This window comes from Alligator sinensis, unplaced genomic scaffold (genome assembly GCF_000455745.1).
Source record: "Alligator sinensis unplaced genomic scaffold, ASM45574v1 scaffold54_1, whole genome shotgun sequence".
NCBI classification, from domain to species: Eukaryota; Metazoa; Chordata; order Crocodylia; family Alligatoridae; genus Alligator; species Alligator sinensis.
Genome location: NW_005841962.1, coordinates 621,434 through 644,772, shown reverse-complemented (window position 1 = coordinate 644,772; position 23,339 = coordinate 621,434). Strand labels below are relative to the sequence as shown.

At 42.5% G+C, this 23,339-nt stretch overlaps 1 protein-coding gene across 4 annotated transcripts in view; it reads left to right on the top strand.

The window, feature by feature from the left end:
• Positions 1 to 23,339, top strand: part of CPNE4 (copine 4) — a 350,544-nt gene that overhangs the window by 257,162 nt on the left and 70,043 nt on the right. For all 4 annotated transcript variants that reach the window (XM_006020621.3, XM_006020620.3, XM_006020622.3 and 1 more), the window contains exon 8: positions 6,189 to 6,287. In XM_006020621.3, the coding sequence (XP_006020683.1) occupies positions 6,189 to 6,287 (99 nt within the window). The remainder of the gene's footprint in view (positions 1 to 6,188; positions 6,288 to 23,339) is intronic.

The window sequence follows — 23,339 nt, the reverse complement described above, 5'->3', positions numbered from 1 at the left end:
TAACCCAAGTCATCCATTTCCCTGGAATACATTCAGATTTTCACTAAGTTGAAGTATTACTTCAGGAAATCTCTGCTGATTTGAAAACAATACTCACCTTAAAATTGTGTATATTTAAAAAAATGGATGGAGGAGGAGATGATATGTTACTATGCAGAGAAGTTGGCAGCCCACAGCCCATGAGCGGGATCTGGCCTGTGGAGCCTCCTGCAGTAATGCAGAGCTGTGCTGCACTGGGCTGAGCAATGGGGAGAAGCAATGGTGGCAGCATGTGCCTGAGCTGTGTCATTCCAACCCACCACCAGAAAATAATTGCCAACCACTGACCTATAGTCTTCACCTGCATCTGGATTCTCCAGATAATGTTGACGAATTCATGTGGCATCTCATGACATCTATACGGACAGTTTTTTTAAATAATCCTCTAGGCTAGCAGAGGAAGTTTTAAAGGTGACCAGCATAAGGAGAGAGAAATTAGAATAGAAAAGACAGGTGGGGGGAGAGAGTTCAAACTGTTTGGTCATAATTGGATTTCTGATAGTAGTTGCAGCCTACTGTCCTCTTAACTTTAGCAGCATGTGCAAAGGTGAGTACAAAATGTTTTATTATGGGGGGCAGCCTGTCCTCATTCAGACTTCCATGAACCTGTCTCCCTTCATTTGAATGCAGAAAAAAAAGTTGGCCCGGCACTATTGCACTGAATCCTTTTACTTTCTGTTAACTAAAATTGATTGATACTACACAACCATTCAGCAGAATTTGCCACTAGTTAAGCACTATGGTTCAGGAGCTTTTTAAAATATATATAGCAGGTCATTAGCAACTTATATGACAATGTAAAGGTTGGTGTGCTCTTGAGCATCTTCTTTAGTGGCCTGGTAAATGTCAAAAATACTGCTGGCAGATGATCACACCCAGTAGTGGCACATGACTTTGTCTGTAGTCACTGATTCATGATCACAACCATGCCCTGGACTATTTCTGATACCCCACAGATAAAGAAGGGATCTTTATCTGCTAAATGCATCTGTCTCCAGATATTCTGATGTGGGTCAGTACTGACCAAATTTTACAATGAATTAAATCCAGGGGGAGGTGGGAAGTTTCTTATGGGTCGGGTACTTCATTATTTTCCAAAGATTGCCTCCGCTCTGCTACCCACTTGTGTTTAGCCAGAATTTTGGTGGGTTCTGGAGATCCTGCTGTAATGGCAGCTGAGGCTTCAGCCATGAGGCAAGAGTGGATTTGGCACTTTTGCATATTTCTTCAAATTTTAAGTGCATTCATTCTCGTTGGCTTTGGGTGCTTACTAGCTGATCTATGTCGGAAGAGGGAAAGCAGATAATCTGCTTTCCAGTCAAGTTGGACTCTGAAATGTTTCATAGCTGTGCGTTTAATAAAAAAACTTTTAACTATTCAGTATACAACAAATTTGCTATGTTACAGTAATGTCATAAAATAACATGACTTACTGGGTCTAATTCCTTGGACTTTTCTATTATCTAGGTTTATACACTTTGAAAAATAGATGTAAATCTCTTCCATTCAGATTTGGTAGAATTTCACATTATTTTATTTCTGTAAATTTGTATTAGGTTCCCTTGTTTGTGGATATTATGATAGTCTTTAATAATCATTATTCTTTCACATGACCCCTACCTCTTTCACTATACAGAAAAGGTACTGGGAAGGTAGTGATAGCAGAATTAAAGCTGTCTTGGCAGTCTCAAATCAAATGCTTCCAAGTTTCCAAATACTTGACTTTGCAGCCTAAACAGTACTATATTTACATGTTTCTTTTGGCATGTAATACATGAATGAGAGGTCAGATTCACTAATATGCTCCAGCCACTTTGGGCCACTTTGAGGATTCAAACCAATGATAAACTGGTCATGGTTTGCTTTGCCAGTGTGTTGCAACTCAGATGAAGCAAATGGGTGAATGTATCCCATAAATTTTATCCCACAGACAACATAATTACACATTGAACAGAGCTGCTATAAAATATATACATGAATTTAAAAGCCCAAAGCAGAACAGTATACAGTAAATATAAGATTTGGAGACTGATGCATCTTTACATTAAACAAAGTTGGTTATATTCTTTAAATACATTGTCCTTAGCAATATGATGCAATTGGCCATATTTTGGTAGGAAAAATGTTTTGAGTCTCTTTTAATATAAACCAAGAATTTCCACCAAAGAACCAAAACATTTCCATCGAAGATTTTTGTGACCTCTTTGGGCAGGAGGCTGGACCCAATGATCTTGTGAGGTCCCTTCCAACCCTAATGTCTATGAAATCGATGAAACCCAGTGCCTAGGTTTTCCTTTTCTGCTGAAAAATAAATCTCTAAAAACACTTCCAGTTACTAATCAATCAACATAAAGGTCCTGAACAGTTATTGGGGTTCAACCTAATTGTGCATTGATGGTCCATCACACCAGCCATTTAATTTTGCTCTGTGGGAGAAGAGCAAAATTGCTCTTGATTGTTTCTTGAGTGTTGTTGCTGCTGTTTAAAAGCATCTAACCAGCTTATGCTTGGAGTCAGTGGTTACATTGGGTCTGTTCTGATATTCATCCCTGAAGATGAATCTGAGCTTAATTTGACAAACTGCAAACAGGAGCTGCTTGAAGTTTTTAATTTGAGAATCATTTTTTAATTGATAAATGACATTCATTCAAAACCTGTTTTTTAAAAAGTTGGATTTTTAAACAATATTTTCATTTTTCTTCAATTTATCTGTGACCTTTTTACCAATACTTCTATTACTAATTTTTTTAAAAGCTTTCATTAAAATATTTTGCCATCATTATAGAAAAATCTCTTTTTTAATGAAAACAGCAATTTCCTTCTGAAAACTTTGTCCTTGGCAAATGATAATTTAGAAAAGAATTTCAGTAAAAAAAATGTAAGCTTCATTTATTAATATAATTGAAGAGGAAATATCACACAAGGTCTATCTCAAATTCGTCAAATAGAAATAATTTTAAAATTTCACTTTTATTGCAAAGAATTTTTTCATTTCTTACTAGTTGTGCATTGCAATTAAGAATACATACCAGTTTTTAATGAAGATTTTATTATAAAGCATTCATCTCTACTATGAGTGATGGAAACACTTTAACTAACTTTCCTGCTCTTAAAACAAAAAACCCAACTCCATTCTGTATTGGTTGCACATGCAGGAATGTTTTTCTTTCATCTGTCAGACCTGTCATCAAGGAACTCAATGCCATATTGGGAGAAAAATCTTTTTGCTTGTTTGAGTTCAGGATTTTCTGTCCCTTTGGGATACTTTCATAGAAAGGTCAAAAAATATTGTTTCTATGGTGAAAAAATGACAAAACACTCAAGAATCAGAGGTTGTCTAATCAATCAACCATTCCCATTGACATTGCAACAGTACAAGTACATGATTGCAGCATTCCCCACAATCATTCCTGTGTAGCAACTGCACATCTTTTTTTTGTGGGTCAAAGACACTTAACCTACTAATTACTTATGAGGAACTCCAAATAGGAAACAATCTGGAAGGTACAAGCTACAACAAACATGCCCGTAAAAAGGAATACAAGTGTTAAAATGAGCAACGGCTTAATCATTGATTTTAGTAGAATTCATCACTTCTATGAATGTAGTGAAAACTTCCCCATGCAGCTTCCACAACAATAAATATTGAGAGGCTACAGGGATAAAAGAAGCTGACTGACATGGAATTAAAAATAACACTTGAAATCTACATTTGAAGCTGGTTTACTAGAAGTAGGCACATGTTCAGTAGCAGGAGGCTAAGCAGTTTGCCATTTATTAACTGTACATCTTGATTAAACAATGTTAATCAAATACAATTTATTATTGCAGACTTCACATCTGCAACATAAGAGCATTATATGGGGACTTGGTAAAGCTGCTATCGGTTTGTTTTTGTTTTTTCCATTACAAGCTGCTGCCTTCTGTGCGTCATTTTGCTCTCACTGTGACAGAGTTGGAGAGCTTTTAAGGAAAAAAATGAAAGCCAGTCAATTCTTTTATTTCAGTAATTTGGCACTCAGCAATCATGCCTCCCCTACCAAGGGAGTTTGCTGAATTAGAAAGCCTGATTGGTTCAGTTGTCCAGTTTACACACCAATTACAATATTTCACGTGCAGAATTCTGCTGAGTCATTCATGTTTATCACTTCCAGCTTCAGTTCATGCCATGTGTTCTAAATGGGTCTGTGTTTGAAGGCTATTTGGAAATTGAAGTTAGTGCAATTGTTTCACTCTAGTGATGACCTTTTTCATTAGAGCTCTTGCAAGGAGTACCTAGCTATCCGTAATCTGCAATAACTTCCCAGTTCTTTTCCAGTTGGGAGATAGACATACTGTGTTTTCCTTGAGAGACTAATATTGGCCCTGTTCAAGTTCAGAGGTGATAGCCAGAAAGAACAAACAGAGGCACTTGAGGTTCTGGGCTTTAAAGTTCAGAGAGGCATAAGCTTTCATAGGTAACGCCTACTTGGTCAGTTGTTATTTTAAGCAATTGGTCTTTATTAATCAAAATCAATAAATATTAAATCCTCTAAAATTCAAGAGGAAGACTTCTCAAGTTACCTAAAATCTAGTATTTACAAATGATACTCTGGGGTATTGAAAGCAGAAGGATGAAATGAATATAGTTCTACAACCTTAAATATAGCAGGCTACTCATTTAAAGTTATTTATACATTATTTGGCATTATGCTTTAATGTTTACAGTGAGGAATTGTAGCGTTCTAATCCCAGCACCTTCTAGTCAAGGACAAGCCCCAAGGTGTAATATTTTCTAATGGCATCTCTGATTTTGGGCTTCTTGGTTTTTGTGGGTTCCACCTGAGATAGCTTAGGTCTGATTTTTTTAGAAGTCCCAAGTGCCAATAGTTCCAGATGAAGTCAGTATAAACAGCAGATGATTACCAGTTTGGGAAAGCAGCCATCAAGTTCTCAACATGACCATCTAACATTGAGTCATACAACTTTGTGACCATTATAGAATCACAGAAATCATAGAAATTAAGCACTGGAAGCGACCTTGAAAGATCACTGAGTCCAGCCCCCCTGTTCTGGGCAGGAATACTGCTGAGATCAAATGATACCAGCAAGGTGTCTATCTAGTCTCCTCTTGAAGACTTCCAAGGTTGGGGACTGCACCACCTCCTTGGGAAGTCTATTCCAGATTCTGGTCACCCTTACCGTAAAGAAGTTTTTCCTTGCATCTAACCTGAAACCATCCTCTAACAGTTTATGGCCATTGCTCCATGTCCTCCCCTGTGGTGCCCTAGTGAACAGTTTTTCTCCCAGCTCCCGATATTCACCCCTTAAATATTTATAGACACCAAGTCCCCTCTCACTCTCCTCTTCCCCAGGCTGAACAGTCCCAGATCCCTTAGTCTTTCCTCATAAGGTTTGTCCTTCAGGCCCTTAATCTTTCTTGTGGCCCTTCTCTGGACCCTTTCAAGATTCTCCATGTCTTTTTTTTTGAAGTGCAGCACCCAGAACTGGACACAATACTCCAGCTGGAGTCTCACCAACGCCAAGTAGAGAGGAAGTATCACTTCCTTAGCCCTGTTCATGACACGTTGGTTAATGCATCCCAGTCTGCTATTAGCTCTGTTGCCTACAGCATCACACTGGTGGCTCATGTTCATCCTGTGGTCAACCATAACCCCAAGGTCTCTTTCAGCCATTGTGCTGGCCAGGACAATGTTCGCTGTAACTTTTGTTTCTCATTCACTAAATGCAAATAAGGACTATAAAATGTTTATCAAGCTCATCTGGGTGTCATGAAGATTAGTTTGTTCATCCTTGCAAAGCATTTTAAAGGGTTATATAACTCAGAACACCATGTAAATACTGATATGCAATTATACCCTAGGTGTTTTTATACCCAACTATGTAAGTTGTTCAACTGAATCTTTCACTAAGATCACAACTTTACTTCCATTAGCTAATAATATTATTCACATGTCTGTTCTGGAAAGTTTTTTTGAGATTTCATTTGTTGTTTCATTCTGATTTTGACAAGAATATGCTTTTATTTGTTTCAGGATATAATATTTGACCAAATAGATATTGGGATTTCTTCTGTGAACTTTTTTTCGTACAAACTTCTTTTCCTAAAGAAATATTTTCCTCTGTTCTTTCCCCCTTTCTCTCACCAGTGCATAGTTTGGGACTGGGATTCCAATGGGAAGCATGACTTCATTGGAGAATTTAGTTCAACGTTCAAGGAAATGCGAGGAGCAATGGAAGGAAGACAGGTAGGTGGATATTATCTATAATGGCTGGAAATAATAGCTCACTAATGAATGTGTAACAGGTCCTTCTTTATGCCTGCTGCAAAGAGGAGTTTTGAGACTGTTAAATCCCCTACTAAGGAACTTGGCTATTTAGTTCAAACTACAGCAGCACATGCTTTTAGCACTAAAGGTCACTTATTCATTCCCCACTCTGTCAGCCAAGATAGTGGCCAGCACAGTAACACCATTATATTTGTTTATAATATTAATTCATAGTTAATCAGAGACTTGAGTGTATGGCCAGATTTCAAGTTTATTTGCCTATTATGCAGTCCTAGTGACTTAATGGAATATGTTAGTAGAAATTTTAATACTGTATATTTATTAGATTATCAGAGTAATTTCATGGAAGGTTCACTATTGACTACTTTCAGCCCAGAATTGCACAGAACAGTGATGGGAAAAGGTTTGGGGTGCAGTTTGGTGGTTTATCCAAATTTGTTTTGCTTCTGAAATTTATTGGAAAGCTTGTGAAAATATTTGTTTTATTTTTTCACAAGATTTCTAAAATATCTTGGTTGTCTCAGGTCTGGAGGTACATGGAGTATTTTTTTCCTGTGCTTTTACTTCTAGTTCTGACCAAACCTAAGAAGTACAGAGGTACCCACAGTAGAGACAAATACAATGTTAGTGCTATAGGACCTTCCTATTTGGGAAGGTGTTGAGCAAGGAAGTTTAAAGCTGGGACACTGTGTAGGGAGAAGTGATATATATAATCTTACTATTTATATAGCAAGTGTTAGGTGAGTTTATGAAATTTGCTATAAAATCACCTGATACTTCAACATGCCAAAATTACAATTTCTATTATTGTAAAACACCTGTGTTTTGGTACTGAAGACTAATTTTGTAGCTATAAATAGAAGTGTCAGTCAGGATTGGTTCATTCCTTTCTCCGCTCAGCTCTTAAATCTGTGAGATATCAAGCAAGTCACCTGAAAGTGGCTCGATTTTTCATAGGTGCAGAGTGCCCAGAACTCCTGTAGAAGTCAGTAGAAATACATAGGCTTAGCACTTTTCAAAATCAGGTTATATATAATTTTCTGTACTTCAACTTATTTGGCTACATATGCGATAATACTACTAAATTGCTGAGCTATTGTGGGACTTAATGAACTGATGATTGTGAGGCCCACTTAAAGACACTTTGCCTGTACAAACTGATTTCCTATTGAAATCAATGGAAGTTGAGGGATTAAACACCTTATATGGTCGAGCTTATCTGATGTCACAGCTGTACTGGCATCATTAGTTTTTAAAAATCCACAAAGAAATACAAAACTACACTGAGTTGGCTTGTGCTGTACAACATATGAACAAATAGAAGACTGAGAAGGAAATAGTCTTGTTCTGGGGCATCAGAAAGCATTAAGTGCTCTGAAGCAGGGATGCACAATTATTTTGGCTGGAGGGCTGTTTAATGAGTTTTGGTGAGCTGTCGAGGGTTGCAAAGGTAGCCCCACCCCTTGGAGGTTCCCCGCCCCATGGTCGCTACCTTGGGAATGGAAGTCCTGCCCCTAACCCCTGACCATTGCCACTGGAAGTCCCTCCTCTTGCCTCCCAGAAATACTCCTTTTGTGGGGGGGGCTGCTATCTGAACCAGAAAAAAAAACAGGTCATACACTTAGAGTCAAACATCTACTATAACGTGTTTTAATTTTATTACAAAAAATATTTTTGTCACGATTTGTCTCGGTGTAGTTGTAACAAGTGGGGGTCCCAGGGGCAATGTCAATGTAGGCTTGCCCACTTGTTCCCAGGCTAACCAGCCACCCATCTCATCTGCCATGCCTTGATGTTCTGATTATCTGATGTTAAGCAGGCAGGAGGCTGCCCTTTACCTGCCCTGATGACAAGGGCCTCTGTACACACTCTGACCTCCCCTTAACGTATCCAATGCCTTGCAGATGTTTCCTCCAGCTAGTTAGCACTGGGACACAAGCTCCAGAGTCTCACGTGGGACTCTCACTCCCCACCAGAGCTTCAGGTCCCAGCACCCTCACACTGGGTTCTTTGACCTGGCCTCACACCTGGCCTTATCACATTCTCTATATATACTGGACTCTCTGGGTCTGTGAGCCCCTTCCTCAGGCTCCAAGCTCTGTCCATGGGCCACAAGCCTCTCCTGGCCATAAGCCCTATGCCCAAACTACAAGCCAGCCCTGTGTCCAGGCACCAAGCCCCTCACTATGGGACTAGGGCTCCAAGCCCCATCCCACTACATTCTAAGTTACCCATATCCCTTTGCCCCAGGAACTTCCCTAATTGTTCCCCAAGGCTCAGGGCCCCATCCCTCTGGAGCCTAACTCCTGGCTTTGTAATGCTCCGAGGCTCTCCTGCAAGACTGGGTGCTGCCACAGGTCCCTCCACTTACCTGGGCTCTGCCTCAGTGATCGAACCTATCAGGGATGTGGGAGCTGGGGTTTTCAGGCACCCCTACCCACCTTTCACCAGGGAGGTAACTGGCCTGGCATTTCTGGGAAGCTACCCCACCACAGGTAGCTCCACCAGGCCACCTTTCCCCAGCAGGATGCAGTTTCAGGTCATGCCCAGAACCATGGGGTCTTCTCCTTCCCCATATCCCCAGCCCTTACCTCCAAGGTATTCCAGGCAGCAGCTCAGCTGGATGTTGCCTCCTCAGCTGGTAGCAGCAAACTGCTGCCCCTGCTGTTCAGGGACCCAACCCTTATGTACACCAGCTGGGCCCTGTTCCCCAGTCAGGTAACTGTTTGATTAGGACAACAGGCCGCTGTGGCCTCCTGGATGCCACTCAGGCCCCTGATAGTAGTGTATACAGAGATGACTGCATGATAGGTTAAAAAAAAAAAAAAAAAAAAGGTCTTACTCAGCAGCAGCAGGGTGGAGAGCCCCAGCCCACAGTGGCAGCCTGTCTGCCCAGCACATGAATCCAGGGGCCATGTGCCCTCTGTGCCTCCCCTGGGGTGTGAGCAGCAGCAAGAGCTGCCCCGCACTCCTGAAGAAGCCTCCCGGGCTCTGACCATCCCACAACCCACCCCGGAACCCAATTCACTCCAGCCCCTGCCCCACTCCCTCCCTCACTGTGGGGGCTTTAATAGCCTCTCTTCCTTCCCCTCCACTGACTTACCTGCTGGCCGGGGTATATGTGTGTGTGTGTGTGCATGTGCGCGCACGCTCAGCCCCCGCAAATAATATTTTCTACTTCTGCCTCTGGTGGCAGGTAGCAGTACGGGAGAGAAGGAGACTGGATTCATAACCTTGACATTCTAAACAAACAAGTGATGGGACATATAGGCAGAAGCAACAAAACTTGTGGGTCAAGCATAAAGGCCAAGTCAAAAAAGATGGGCCTGAATGACTAGGAGAATGTATCTCCTACAGTAGTGGGAGAGAGAGGAAAATCAACCACAGTGTATGGAGGGGAAATCAGAAGTTATTTTTGCCTATGATGAGTTTAAATTGCTTTTGGTAGAGCATCAAAAATGGAGCACAACAACTTGAAGCATCAGTGTACACTGTCCAGGCCATTATCTTAAAGAAGATGTCATTCCTTTAATAACACAGTAATTATGAATATACGAGTAACACCTTTGAACTTCTGCACTGGAATTTTTTGTTACCCTTTTTTTTCCCCATGGGGTGCAGTTCTGACTTCAGTGAAGTCAAGGGAATACTTCCAACAGCTTCAGTGGCACCATGATTTCCACCTTGATCTTTACTAGCTTATCATATAACAATAAATAAATATTTATGGAATTCTGGAGGTAGTCGGTTCATTGAATACTGTTGTAATGCCTTGTGTTTCTGTTATACGCTGCTAAAATGTCTATCAATAACAACATTAAGACATTATTTGGTAGCAGAGGCCAGTGATGGTTTTTCTTATGTCAAGAATTACATTGAATTAAAAGGCAGTGTAGCTTTCAGCATCTAAGCTAAGATTGAGTTACATTCATCTGGGATTTCTGACCAATGTTTGCATCCATCCCAAAGTAGTTGATGAGGTCGAGTTATTAGCTATGTTGTGTTCCATATGGTTACTGTTTTGCTTCTGGGAAGGCTGTTTGAACAACTGGTCCACTCTGTAATGCTATTATGTAGATATCTAGATATGATGTTTTGAAAATTAAAATTGGTCAAAAAGAGGAGGTATGGCTCTTAATTATACCTGAAGTAACTAGTCTCAGTTTCTAGTTCTATTTCCTCCTTCAATTATTTAGGTACATATACGTCTATGCATATAGGTTTGTCAACTGCTGGAGTATAATGGCAAAACAAGTGCATACTTTCAAGAGGGATAACAGGAGCGTACACCTAATGGCCAAAGACTTTTCACTGGTTGAGAATGTAATTCTCTTCCTTCTCTCTTCCTCTCTGTACCCCAACCCCAGTGCTTGCCCTGCCTTTGCCACTACCCAGGCTGACTTGAAACTATCCTGATGTAATTAATTAGTTTCTTAAATGAATCATGAATTACAGACCCTAAGAGAAATAGAGTTATTAGCTCATTAATAATTCCACTTATTTCTGTCAGTTTGATCCTTGCAAATTGGGGTTGATGGCAGTTATTGAAAATGATAAATGATTTGGCATATCTAATTCTAGAAGTTGTCATTTCCTATTATTATTTAATCCTGGTGTCATTAATCTTGATAAATTATCTGAGGAGAAATTAAAAACGTTGGACTCCTAGACTGAAGATGGGGTTGTGGTGGCTGATCTCATGATAATCACCCTAAACATGCAAAACAAACTTGGCTCTGGCATTAAGATTCCATTTTTAAAGGATTAATAAACAGTTAACTAATAGATATTAGGTGCTTTAGTAGATGAGTAACCAATTGGTTTAGAGTCGGAACCAAACAAGTATTCATGCACCTGAAGTACTTGTAGTAGAATTTAGCTACAACATTCCAGGTGAGCAATTCACAAACTCCCTGCCTAACCACTGTGGATGTTGAGACACTGCTAACACTTTAAGTTTTCATTTAAAAACTGACTTAGATTAGATACTGAAATTCAGCTCCAGCACATAGTCCAAACTACCTCCATCTTGGCTGAGTCAACTGTTTAAGCAGCTAAATCCTATGTTAGGCTGCTTGGGATTCACAGACTAGACAGCAAAGTTCCTTGAGGGTTCCTGAGAGCACTCAAAACATGCTGAATACACACTGACAGGAAGGACTTTGGAGCTCATTCCAAGGACGGTGATGGTGCTGCCCTTCTTTTGCTAAATAATCTAGGAATTGGGAGACCTAGATCTCCTCAGCCCAAGGAGATTCTAACCAAAGTGTCCCACTTCCCAAGAATTTGTTCTAACCAACAGGACTTGCAACATTCTCAGTGGGGCACTTTCCATCCCTTTCAGCTATGGGGCTAGAGAGCACAAGCAGACAGGGCATGCTTTTATAGCCCAGTGATGAAGATGCTCCTTGAGAGGAGAGATCTGAGTTCCAGTTCTTGCTGCCAGGACTGTTTGTGCATACTACAAGAGACAGTCAATGGCTAAGAAACAGAAATAAGCTTGGTAGCAGGGATCAGAACCCTGCTTTCCATCTTCCCTCCTTCCTCTTCTCATTGATGGACTGCAGAAGCGCGCTCCCTCTTCTCCTTCTAACCTCAAAAATCTTGTATTCTTGGTGGCCCAGTTGCCCATCTTCAGTAGGAGGGGAGAGTATGCCCTCCCTGATACCATTCAATAGCATGATAGGTAGGACACTTATGGGAAATGAGAGATGTGAGTTTGAGTCCTCACAGGCTGAGGAGGGTTTAAAATCCAGATCTCCCATTTCCTTGGCAAGTGCTCCACCCACTAGACTCATATGCAAAAGGTAGGCATATGCAAAATGTGGGCAGATCAGAACTAGATGAAGTTTAACATTGTGAAGTGTAAAGTGCTGCATCTGGGGACAAAGAACCCCCAACACACTTACAGGCTCAGTGTCACTAAACTGACTAGCACCATGACTAAAAGGGACCTAGGGGTAATAATAGACCATAGTATGAACATGAGCCGTCATGAGCATCAGTGTGATGCTGTAGCCAGCAAGGCAATACTCTGGCATGCATCAACCAATGCATCTCAAACAAAACCAAGGAAGTGATTCTTCCACTTTACTCAGCACTGGTGAGACCGCAGCTGAAGTACTGCATCCAGTTCTGGCCGCTGCACTTCAACAAGCACATGGAAAAGCTTGAGAGAGTCCAGAGAAGAGCCACCCATATGATTAGAGAATTGCACAGCAAGCCATACGAGGTAAGGCTGAGGGACTTGGGTCTCTTCATCCTAAAAAAAAGAAGGCTGAGAGAGTCTTGGTAGCAGCTTACCACTATATCAGGGAATGCATCAAGGGCTCGGTGAACAACTGTTCACCAGGGCACTGTTGGAGAAAACCAGGAGTAATGGCCACAAACTCCTGGAAGACTGTTTCAGGTTTAACACTAGGAAAATCTTCTTTGAAGTTAAGGTGTCCAGAGTGTGGAATAAGCTCCCTCCAGAGGTGGTGCAATCACCTACCCTGCGAAATCTTCAAGAAGAGACTGTGTGGTCACCTTGCTGGGGGTCATCTGACCCCAGTTGTCTTTCCTGCCTAGTGCAGGAGGGGCTGGACCCGATGATCTTGTGAGGTCTCTTCCAACCCCTTACAATCTATGAATCTATAAACAAAAAGAATGAGCCAATTGCCTACACACGAAGTATACTTCGGCACCAAAGTCTAGGCAGGAGTTTTAGGTTTTGAATCCTAGTCTCACAAAAGGGCTCGACCCAGAGTAGGCACCTAAGTCTGGGAGAGATGAGGGTTCTCAGACATGTCCTCATTCCTACTGTCTTGTAGAGGTGTCTGCTCACACAGAATGCTCACTGTCGTGAATCCCAGTCATTAATTGCCTTACTCCCTCCTTTTAAAGTACAGGGGGCTTAGTACATGTCTAACCTGGGTGTGTAGATTTAATTCCCAGAGCCAGGTGCCATACCTAAATCCATTTCAGGATCTGGACCCAGGTTATAATCTTATAATCTGGACTGAGGTTATAAGAGTATAATCATCCATAACACTTTCTCCCAATGTGCTTATAACCCATCTGTAGTCTGACATATGCTATTCACATCTGTGAAAATTTCTTAACATCTATCAATCATTTACTAACCTTTTATAAATCATTTATGAGTGGAGCTTTAATATAAAGTAAGATCCAGTCTAGTCCTCCCAGGGCCAAATTGAGTCTATTGACCCGTTAATACCCTGGTTGAAGGTTTTTATACATTTTAGAGCATTTATTTCTGAGGTTGCATTAGTGCCTGCCTGTCAAAAATTAATTGCAAAGTGAATCTGAGTGGAATGAAAGCTCTCTCAAAAAGATGGCAGTTTTACAGCTGAAGTACGTTGGTGAGGGCAGCATTCTCCATTCTTCCCTAAGTGTCTGTGGATGGGAAGGGAAGCGTGCAAGAACAGCTCGCACATTCTTGGTCAAATTTAATCAAATATGGATATTCTGTCTCAGAAAATGAAATGGGAATCTTCATAGCTATTCAGAACCAAGAGGAAAGAAAACATAGGGAACATGGCATTCAAAAGCTAAGGAGCTATCCCAAGGAATTAATTAAATATTTTGTACTTTGAGGGGAGGAACAATAGTGAACAATTATTCCCAGCCCCTCCACTTCTGGCTGTCAACAGACCCCCAACCTTGCCCATCTCATCATCACAGGAAAACTCTCCACTGCCCAACAGACCTCAAACGGAACATAGCCTTGTCTTGGCAAGAAATGCTCAACCTGTCAGCACATCTCCACTGCCAATGCTATCAACACCCACCATAAAGAAACCATCAGAATCCAGGGTTCCTTCACATGCCTTTCCCAAAATGTCATATACCTTATCGATTGCATTAAATGCCCTCAAGGCAACCAGGTGGGTGAAACTAAACAGCAACTCTGTAAGAGAATCAACTCTCACAGAAAAAATATAAAGAATGAAAGACATGCACTCACCATTAGAGTCATAGAGAAGTAGGGCTAGAGAGGACCTGCAGGCCACATCCTGATGAGCGTGGACGTTTGGTGCCCTGGGGACAACTAGTGGCAATGCATCTTGTGCCGTTGCTAGTTGTCCCTGGGGAATGCCTGTGCCATGTGCACTCTGGCACACAGCAGGTTATCCCGGGTGGGATAGGGAAGGCTGGGGCCAGCACTGGGCTGGTCCCATCAGCTTCTACCTGGGGCCCTGAGGGGCTTCCAGGGCTGCAGCAGTGGCAATCCTGCTGCTCAGAGCCTGGCCAGCAGCTGTGTGTGGCTCCGACTGGCCAGGCTCTGCTTTTGAGTGGTGCATGCTGCCCCCATGTGTGCCACTCTGCTTTTTTTTTTTTTTTGCATGGGTTTTTTTGGCCCCCGGATATCCCAGGCTCAAAAAATTTGCCAGTGCTGCTCCCTTGTAACATGGAGAACAGCTGAACGTGTGGTGTGTGGCACCACAGATGTGTCTGCAGCACCACATAACACACGGCTACACTCATCTGGACATGGCCACAGAGTTCATCTAGTCCAACCCCCTGTCTGAGGCAGGATCATCCGTATATAAACCATAATCTAAACTCTACATAAGACTACCATCAACCCTGACACAATACAGACCTAGCACCGTAACCTGCCATAGGTAAAGCAGCCAATGTCCTGCTTCTGTGAAATGTTGTCAATATACACTGAAGAGATCTGAGTAGAGGGCCCCCGCTCCCTACAGAGGAAGTCAAAAACCACCACAGCCCATACTAATCTGACCATAGAGTAAAATTATTTCCTGACCCCAAGTATAGGGATTGGTCTGACCCTGAGTAGAGGAGCAAGACTCTCAAACCAGGAAACTGTGGCTTTGGTTCTAGCAGGGGCATTAGCACACCCCAGTCAAAGTCCCCAGCCTTGGCTATAGCCAATACCCAGTGCCTCTAAAGAAGGCTTAAAAACATACTGACACATGTCACAGAAAGTGGGCGGGGGGAGTGAAGGAGGCAACCAGTAAAGCCCATAAGTAGGGGAAATACTTATGGTAGAAAATAGAGCTACACCTAGATCATCCCCAGTGAGTGGCTGTCCAACTCTCCTTGAACATGACCAGTGATGGGGAGTCTACAATTTCCCTTGTCAGTCTGTTCTGCTGCCTTGCTATTCTAACCATTAAGAAGTTTTTTATGGATATCCAATCTAAACTTTGCTGTAACTTCAAGCCATTGATCTGCATCCTCTCTGCAGCAAGAGACCACATTTCTAATAGAACAACCACTCCATCTCTGACTTCATCATCCTCATGCTCAAGGGAAATCTACCTAATACCTTTAAAAAGCTAACTTGGGAACAAAAAATCATAAACTGGCTGGACACTAAGAACCAATATTGGATTTATGGCCCATTATAATTTATCCAACTCCTGAATACTTTCCACACAAGGAAGATGAGACTGACCCCTATTTCACCTTTACATAGGCCTTGATCTCTCAGCTTCTTTTCTTTTACTAACTGTGTCTGCTACACCTAGGAACTTCTCTAAGCCCCTTCTTTAGGCTGTACTTCACTTGCTGTGCCTAGCTTCCTCGGAGACCCAAGGAAGAATGTCTTACATCCAAAAGCTTATTTAACTTTATCCCATCTACATAGTTGGTCCAATAAAAGACATGACCCTAAAAATCTTTGCCTCTCATGTAATTTTTGGACCATCATGGCTACAACATCTTTCTTACACTACCAATTATCTTAAGTTCATTCTCACACCCAGCAAGGAACAGGAAGATGTATTGCCACAGACACGGCATGAGCACAACCATTTCCCAATACTTACTGTATTCTATGATGTTTCATATGCTGCTCTCACGACGATTGTACTTGAGCACCTTCCAGTAGTGCATTAAGTGACATGATTAACATGTATGATGTGTTGTTTGAAACCTCATCCTCTCGCCAAGTAGAGAGCATAAACAATAGAGTACTGATTTTACAGTGGCATAACAAGCAAGGTTGTGCACTGGGCAAGCCCTATGGAAGGGCGGGAGGAGGGCTTTAGGAGAGGGTGGCTCAGGAATCTTACCCCATCCCCAGCTGCTGCTGTTACTGCTGCTGCTGCCACCGCTGCATGCTTTGCCTGCTCTGGTTCTTGCCCTTAAAGCAGCAGCAGCTGGGGATGAGGTAAGATTCCTGAGCCACCTTTTCCCAGAGCCCTCCTCCTGCTCTTCCATAGGGCTTGCCCAGAGCACAACCTTGCTTGTTATGCCACTGTAAAATCCATGCACCAGCTGGGGCAGCAAGAGCAATGCTGCAAGCCTGCTTTTGCTGCTAGCATGCAGGCTCTGTGGGGTGGGGGATGATTTTGGAGTCCCTTCTAAGTTGGTACCCAGGGCCTCTCTCACTCACCCCTGATTATATTATTGTATTTAGTAGAGTTTGGGGGAGTTATTTGGGGGTGCTGCTTGCTTTCTGTTATGAAATTACATGTTGCTATGAAGGTGGGGTCAAAGAGATGTACCTTGCAGTTGGAGCACAGGATGGTGCGATTCATGATAGTCCTTGTTTCCCAAGGGTGTTTGTTACACAGTCTCAGTCTGGTCTTAAGAAAACTCTATTTTCTACATAGTTTTGCTGTGTTGCAAAGGGTTCCACTGAGCCAGAGAAGTGGAGCTATGTTTTTCAGCTTGGCACTTTAGGTATTGTTTAGATATCTTGGACTTAGGCAGTGGAAACCTTGAATTCCAGCTTGATTCAGGATCCTATTGGAAGTTAGTACAGATGGCTATATACAGGTTTGAAGTCCTCTCAATGGCTTGTATTGATGAGTAGAGATAACACAGATTTTGGTACCAGTTGGAATATCCAAAGTGCTGTAGGCTTCATGCCCAGGTATGTTTCATTACTGTAGCTCAGCTGAGAGGTAGTGAAAGTGTCTGTAACTGAGGCGAATCCATTACCCACCAGGATAAGACAGTTCCCTAGCCAACTTTCTGTACAAGTGCTTTAGCTACTTGCCTTCAACCCAAGGAGGCTGTACTGGGGCTGCATCACCACCACTTGCAACCACTTCTGTCTTGTTGAGGTTCAGCTGACTCTTCTTCAGCTATAACCTTGGTTGCAGTGTGGTTTCGTATCACTTCTTATTGGGTGTGAATCTCCAGGAACTTTTCAGACTATTTTAACACATTCCTCCAGGGACCTTCATCTTTCTTCAGTGTCCAATATGAAACAGTATGTCCAATAGCACAAAATGCTGTAGAGAGAGTCTAGGAGGATGAGAATGGATGTCTGTCCTCCCCTGGGAGGGGAGGGCTGTCAGTGTGACAGGGGGAACCAAGTGGGGCTGTTTGCCCCCTGGCACACGTAGCATGCAGCCCAAGTGGCTTGCAGTCACTGGGTCTCTGGCTCATGTGGCCCTCGACTGCCCAGACCCTGCCCCAACCCTGCTCAAAATGAGGGACTTGTAACTGGGTGGTAGCTGGCTGAAACTGATGCATCACTGGTTCTTTTTTTATTGCTGGTCAGACTTCCATGTGTTTGCAGAAGGGAAGGTTCATTCTCTGAATGATGCATTAAGCTTTTTTGGTCAGAGGTCACCAATTGTTCATGATGCTCTTCTCCAAGACAGAATGGTTATGGGTTGAGACGTATCTCATTCCGCTACTTTGCACTTCCTTGAGTGCAAATGTGTCCTGTCATTCCAGAACTTCACAATTTAGTCATAGCCTTCCTGTCTTTAAGCACATGCTAAGTCTGGCACTATTCAGAATAACATTGATTTGAATATCTAAGTGTACACTTAAGTTCTGTTCTCAATGGAGGTGGACTGTCTGTTGGTGGGATACCCTCCTTAATCTGGCCTCATACTGTGCAGTTTTTATGTAGCATTTACTAAGGCATTAATCAATCTGACAACTTTTACAGGAGAAAGAAGGGAAGGGTAAAGATTAATTGGCAAAACTCTTGACATTTGAAGGGAGAAATCCTCTTCTAAGTAAAAACAAAACAAATCATACAACTTTGAAAGTAAAGGCAATAGAACCAGATGGATTTTGGGGGGGCAAACACGGAAATATGACTCATCTGGACTCTAAAGCAGCTGAAGAAGTTATATAATAGAATAGAAAGATTTGTCTCTGTATTACGAGAAAAAAGGGGGTGGGCAGGGCAGGCAGGGGGAGAGAGTATCTCCAGTGTCATTTCCAGATCAGGAAACTAGTCTCCCATGGGAATGTTATTATCTTACTTGTGAGTCTCTTTGATCAGACAAAAACAATATGGGAGATATGGCAGGAAGCCTCAGTGGTAGATGTCTGAGTCCTTCCTCTATCTGACCTCTTGAATGTTGTTCTGAGCCCCTCCCCTGGACCTTCAGGTGATAAAGGTATGTGTAAAATGGTAAAGCAGTTATTAACTTTGATGACATGCCAGAGATGTTCTGACCATGCCTGGCTTTAGTGGACACCTTAAGTTCTTTTTTCAGCTTCAGAAGATCAAATCCATGAGAGCTATTGCTCCTTGATTAAGTAACTTGATCCCAGTCAGCATGGGCACCTGTACACATGACTGGGGTTTAGTCCTTAGGGTCACATTCTATGCCCCCTAAATTGAAATGGTGGGTTTTAATTGAAATGGCGGGGGGTTATTTTTCCATCACTGCCGTGGCAAGGGGCCCAATCATCTTTTTTTTTTTTTGGTGAGGGGCCTGTTCCTTTTTTTTCCCGCTCCCAGTGGAACCTGTCCACAGCCATGAGGGTGAGCTGCCGGTGGGCCAAGTGGTCCCTGAGCCTCCCCTCTGTGGTGGTTGCACCCCCTGGGGCTGCCCAGGCAGGCTGCTAGCGGTCCAGGTGCTGCCCCAGCTTGGAGGCATCACCCGGCCCAATCCAACTCTTCCCTGACTCCGATCCAACTCTTCTTCTTCCCAGAAGCCTGCTGAAGGCAGAAGTGGCAAGGGGCCCAGTCCTTTTTTTCTGCGGCGCATGCCTGACTCTTCCACAGCTGGGGGGGTGAGCTGACTAATAGCTGCAACATATTGTTGCAAACTAAACTACATCAGGATGTAATTTACTTTGCAGTTATGTAGACTCGCTTAAAATCCCCCAAACTCTTGCACATGTAGAGTGCGACATCATTAAACCACACAAAGAGACATTTTTGTGACATGTACATGGTAATGGTGTCAAGCGTACAAGCGCCCCACAACTCTAAAACCTTTAGAATCCTGGTCAGAAAAACAGAAGATGTGCTCATTTTCATGAATCCCCTAGCTGCAAATCTCCTGTGGAGCCCCTGGCAGAGACAAAAACAGATAGTCTGCCCTGGCAGGCATTTCCAGGAGATGGCAATGATGAAAACTTGACCTGCCCTACAGGCGTTGTGGGAGAATGAGGGCTGCCTTGTGAATGAACTATCCCTTTGAGGCATAGCGAGATGAAATTTGCCGTGAAAGTCAAGTGCTCCTTCTGAATCATCAGGAAGAAAACACACAGGGTTATTTTTTGTTCTCTGTCATTATTTCTTCTGCCTCACAATACATGGGGCCCCCTCAGTCATGTATCTTTATCTGATGCACTGGCTAATGCAATGCCATTAATTGGGAATCTTCTGTTCAAAGTTCAGGTCTTTAAATGTTAGGCCAAGGGGAGCCAAGCATCATCGTTACTACCTTTCTTTACATGTGCATTGGATCCAGTAGGACACACAATCTTTAACTCCTGTTCTAGGAGATTGAGAGAGGAAAGAGGGAGGCTTGATGAGTTAAAACCTATGGTTTTAGGGGTTAGTGTCTTTTGTTGGGAACTGTGTCCCATGTTGCAGCGAAGGGAGAATTAGAATCTTACAAGCATCAACGTTGTTTCGCCAGTTATTGCTACCAAAAAACCTGGTCCAAATTTTTCTCCAAAAGTTTCTTTCAACTTGATTTAAATTTGTTGTTAAAGAAATCCCAAATGAATCTAAATTTAAATTCACTGTACGTATGACTCAACACCTTTACTAAGTTAGCAGGCAGTGATTGAGTCATATTGCTTCCTATTTCAAACTCACTTTGTTGTTTGACAAAAGAGCTTACCTAGCCCAGAGCCACCAGACATCCAAAATAAATGTTAACTTCCTGGTACTCTGCTAGGAAGATTGATCTAAATTTCATAGTGCTTAACAGTAACGTCAGACTTACAGAGTCTGTATTACGTTCCTTTCTGCTGAAAAGTTAATTTAAAAAAGGAAAATGAATCATTAAAGCAAAGTGACAGATCTCAATTCAAAGTCAGAATTTAGGACTTTGAATTGAGTAGGTTAGAATTTAAAATTGGTTTTTCATTGTAAGCAAGATAGCTGAAACTCCGTGTTCTTCATTAGTTATATGCCAAGACTTAGATGGGAAGAGGATTCTCTTCCCTTTAGAAGAGTTGATGACTAGGCAGGAGTTGTACAGGGAATTTTAGGAAATGGTTCTTGTCATATCTTCAGCTCCTGCTGTAGAAAAGCAGAGCTCTGGAACCAGATCTTGACAGGTAAGTAAGAAAAGAGATGAGCTTGTTTCAAAATATTTAAGACATTTTTTTGATTGAGCAGGAACTGAGCATAGAATCAGTGTTTAAGAAATGCTTTGCAGTATACCGTAGTACATACAATAGTATAAATGCATCAGCTAATGGGTTAGCTGATGCAGAATTGTTCTTTCCTTCAGTTTGTTCAGTTGCCAGGGATTTCCTAATTTTTCTGTTTCTTCGGCTTGTGACACCACTCAGGTTTTAGCTAGGCGTACATAGAATACCAGTGCTTAGGCATTAAATATAGCTTGTCACATAGGGCTCCTATACATGTGCAGGGAGGCAGAATTGATTAATAGAGTCTGCTGGAGTGTGGTAATTACTGTGCTCCAGCAGACTCTAGCATCCCCACACTGGAAAATGGCAGTGGGGCACTTTAAACTAAAGCTTGGTCAACGAGTGTCAATTCAAGGTGCTCTGCTGCCACTTTTCAGCGCGAGGACACTGATACACATGACACTCCGGGTGCTTTTAATTAACGTGGCTCTCAGAGCTGTGCTAATTAAAGTGCCTACACCCCCATCCTCCTGGACCATGTCTATAAATGCCCATAGATCTCAGATGCTTTACAAAGGCAGGTAGACATTGCAATCAACAACTTGGAGCTAGCACAGAAAAGGCAAATATCTTGACCAAGGGCCAACATCCTATTCTATTCTATATAGTTTGTGGACCACATATCTCACCAGAATATATGTACATCATCCAGGAGGGGACGGGAGAAAAAGAAGTAGAGATATTTGTCAGTGCCTGTTCAGTGTAATTACTGTCAGAGCTGGGAACAGTTCTCCTGGCTACTAGGTTTTGCTCTGTCCACTAGATCAGCTTGTCTCTATTGTAATTTGTGAACTAAGAAATGTCCTTTTATAAATGCTTCTAGTACATTTATGGGATAACCGTACATTAAACTATATTCCCTAGTGTTGATGTATCCACCCTTGAGTAATTAGTGCTTGTACATTATAGTCAGATCGTGACTGGGTGTTCATGGTTCTGTTGTACTATGATCTGAAGGGCTGTCCTTTATGGGGGAGTGGTATTTCCTTGAGCTTTCACTAGCCCCGTGAGCACAGAAAAATTGTTGCTGGAGGATTTCCCAGGAACATGTGGTCCTGTGTCTGCCTGTTTCCTCAGCTGGAAAATTCATTTCACAAGACGAATAATTGAGCTATGGGGCAAACTGTGGAGCAAGCAGCTGTGCTTTATGCAGTTTACAAATAGTTTTCCATTTTTTCTTTTTCCATTTTCAGCTACGTCATTTGTTTCCCAGAACACAGGGATTGGGAGTTCTGTGCAGACAGCCCACTTACTCCACGGCAGGGAGAAATCCACACATTGTTCTGAAGCAATATGCTTTCCATCCCACTTGACATTTGGAAAGAAACTCTGATTTTGAAATGCTGTCTATTGAAAGTAGTTGTGCCACAACTTAGTCTAAGGACCATTGAAGTCAGTGGGACTACTGCCTAAAATATATCTCATGCTTAAATATCTTGCTCAATCAGTCCTCAAATGAAGATTGTCTCCCCAAATATATAAAATACAGTAACAAAATTAAGTCAGTATCATAAATTTTAAAACAGTTAAATAGTTATTTACATGATAGGCCACACTGGCCCTTTTTGGAGATTTAAACATTTTTTTCCTAGCATTGTATCAGAGCTTACACATATTCTTAAGAGTTTTCCCCCATTGTTAATAAACAACCTCTGAAATAACACTAAAGATGATCATAGAATCATAGAAGTAGGGTCGGAAGGGACCTTGTAGATCTTCAAGTCCGATCCCCTGCCTGAGCAGGAGAGAAACTGGGCTCGAGGGACCCCAGCCATGTAGGCACTGAGCCGCTTCTTAAAGACCCCCAGAGTAGGAGCCAGCACCACTTCCCTTGGAAGTTGGTTCCAGATCCTAGCCGCCCTAACTGTGAAGTAGTTCCTACGGATGTCTAATCTGAACCTACTCTCCAACAACTTGTGGCTGTTATTTCATGTTATCCCGGGGGGCACTGGGGAAAACAAGGTCTTCCCCAAACCCTTTTGGTCCCCCCTAATGAGTTTATAGATGGTCACAAGGTCCCCCCTCAGCCTTCTCTTGTGAAGGCTGAACAGGTTCAGATCCCGTAGCCTCTCATTGTAGGGTCTGCCCTGCTGTCCCTGGATCATGCAGGTGGCCCTCCTCTGAACCCTCTCAATGTTGTCCACATCCCTCTTGAAGTGGGGCGCCCAGAACTGGACACAGTATTCCAGCTGTGGCCTGACCAGTGTTCCATAGAGGGGGAGGATCACCTCCTTGGCCCTACTCGAGATGCACCTGTCTCCGTGCTCTCAAGAAGGGAGTTTCCCATCTTATAAGTGTGTTGCCGGTTACTACTGCCGGCACCCTGCACTTGTGCATATTGAAACGCATCCTGTTTTTGTCAGCCCACCCTTGCAACCTATCCAGGTCTTTCTGCAGTCTTTCCCTCCCTACTAGCGTGCCCACCTCACCCCAAAT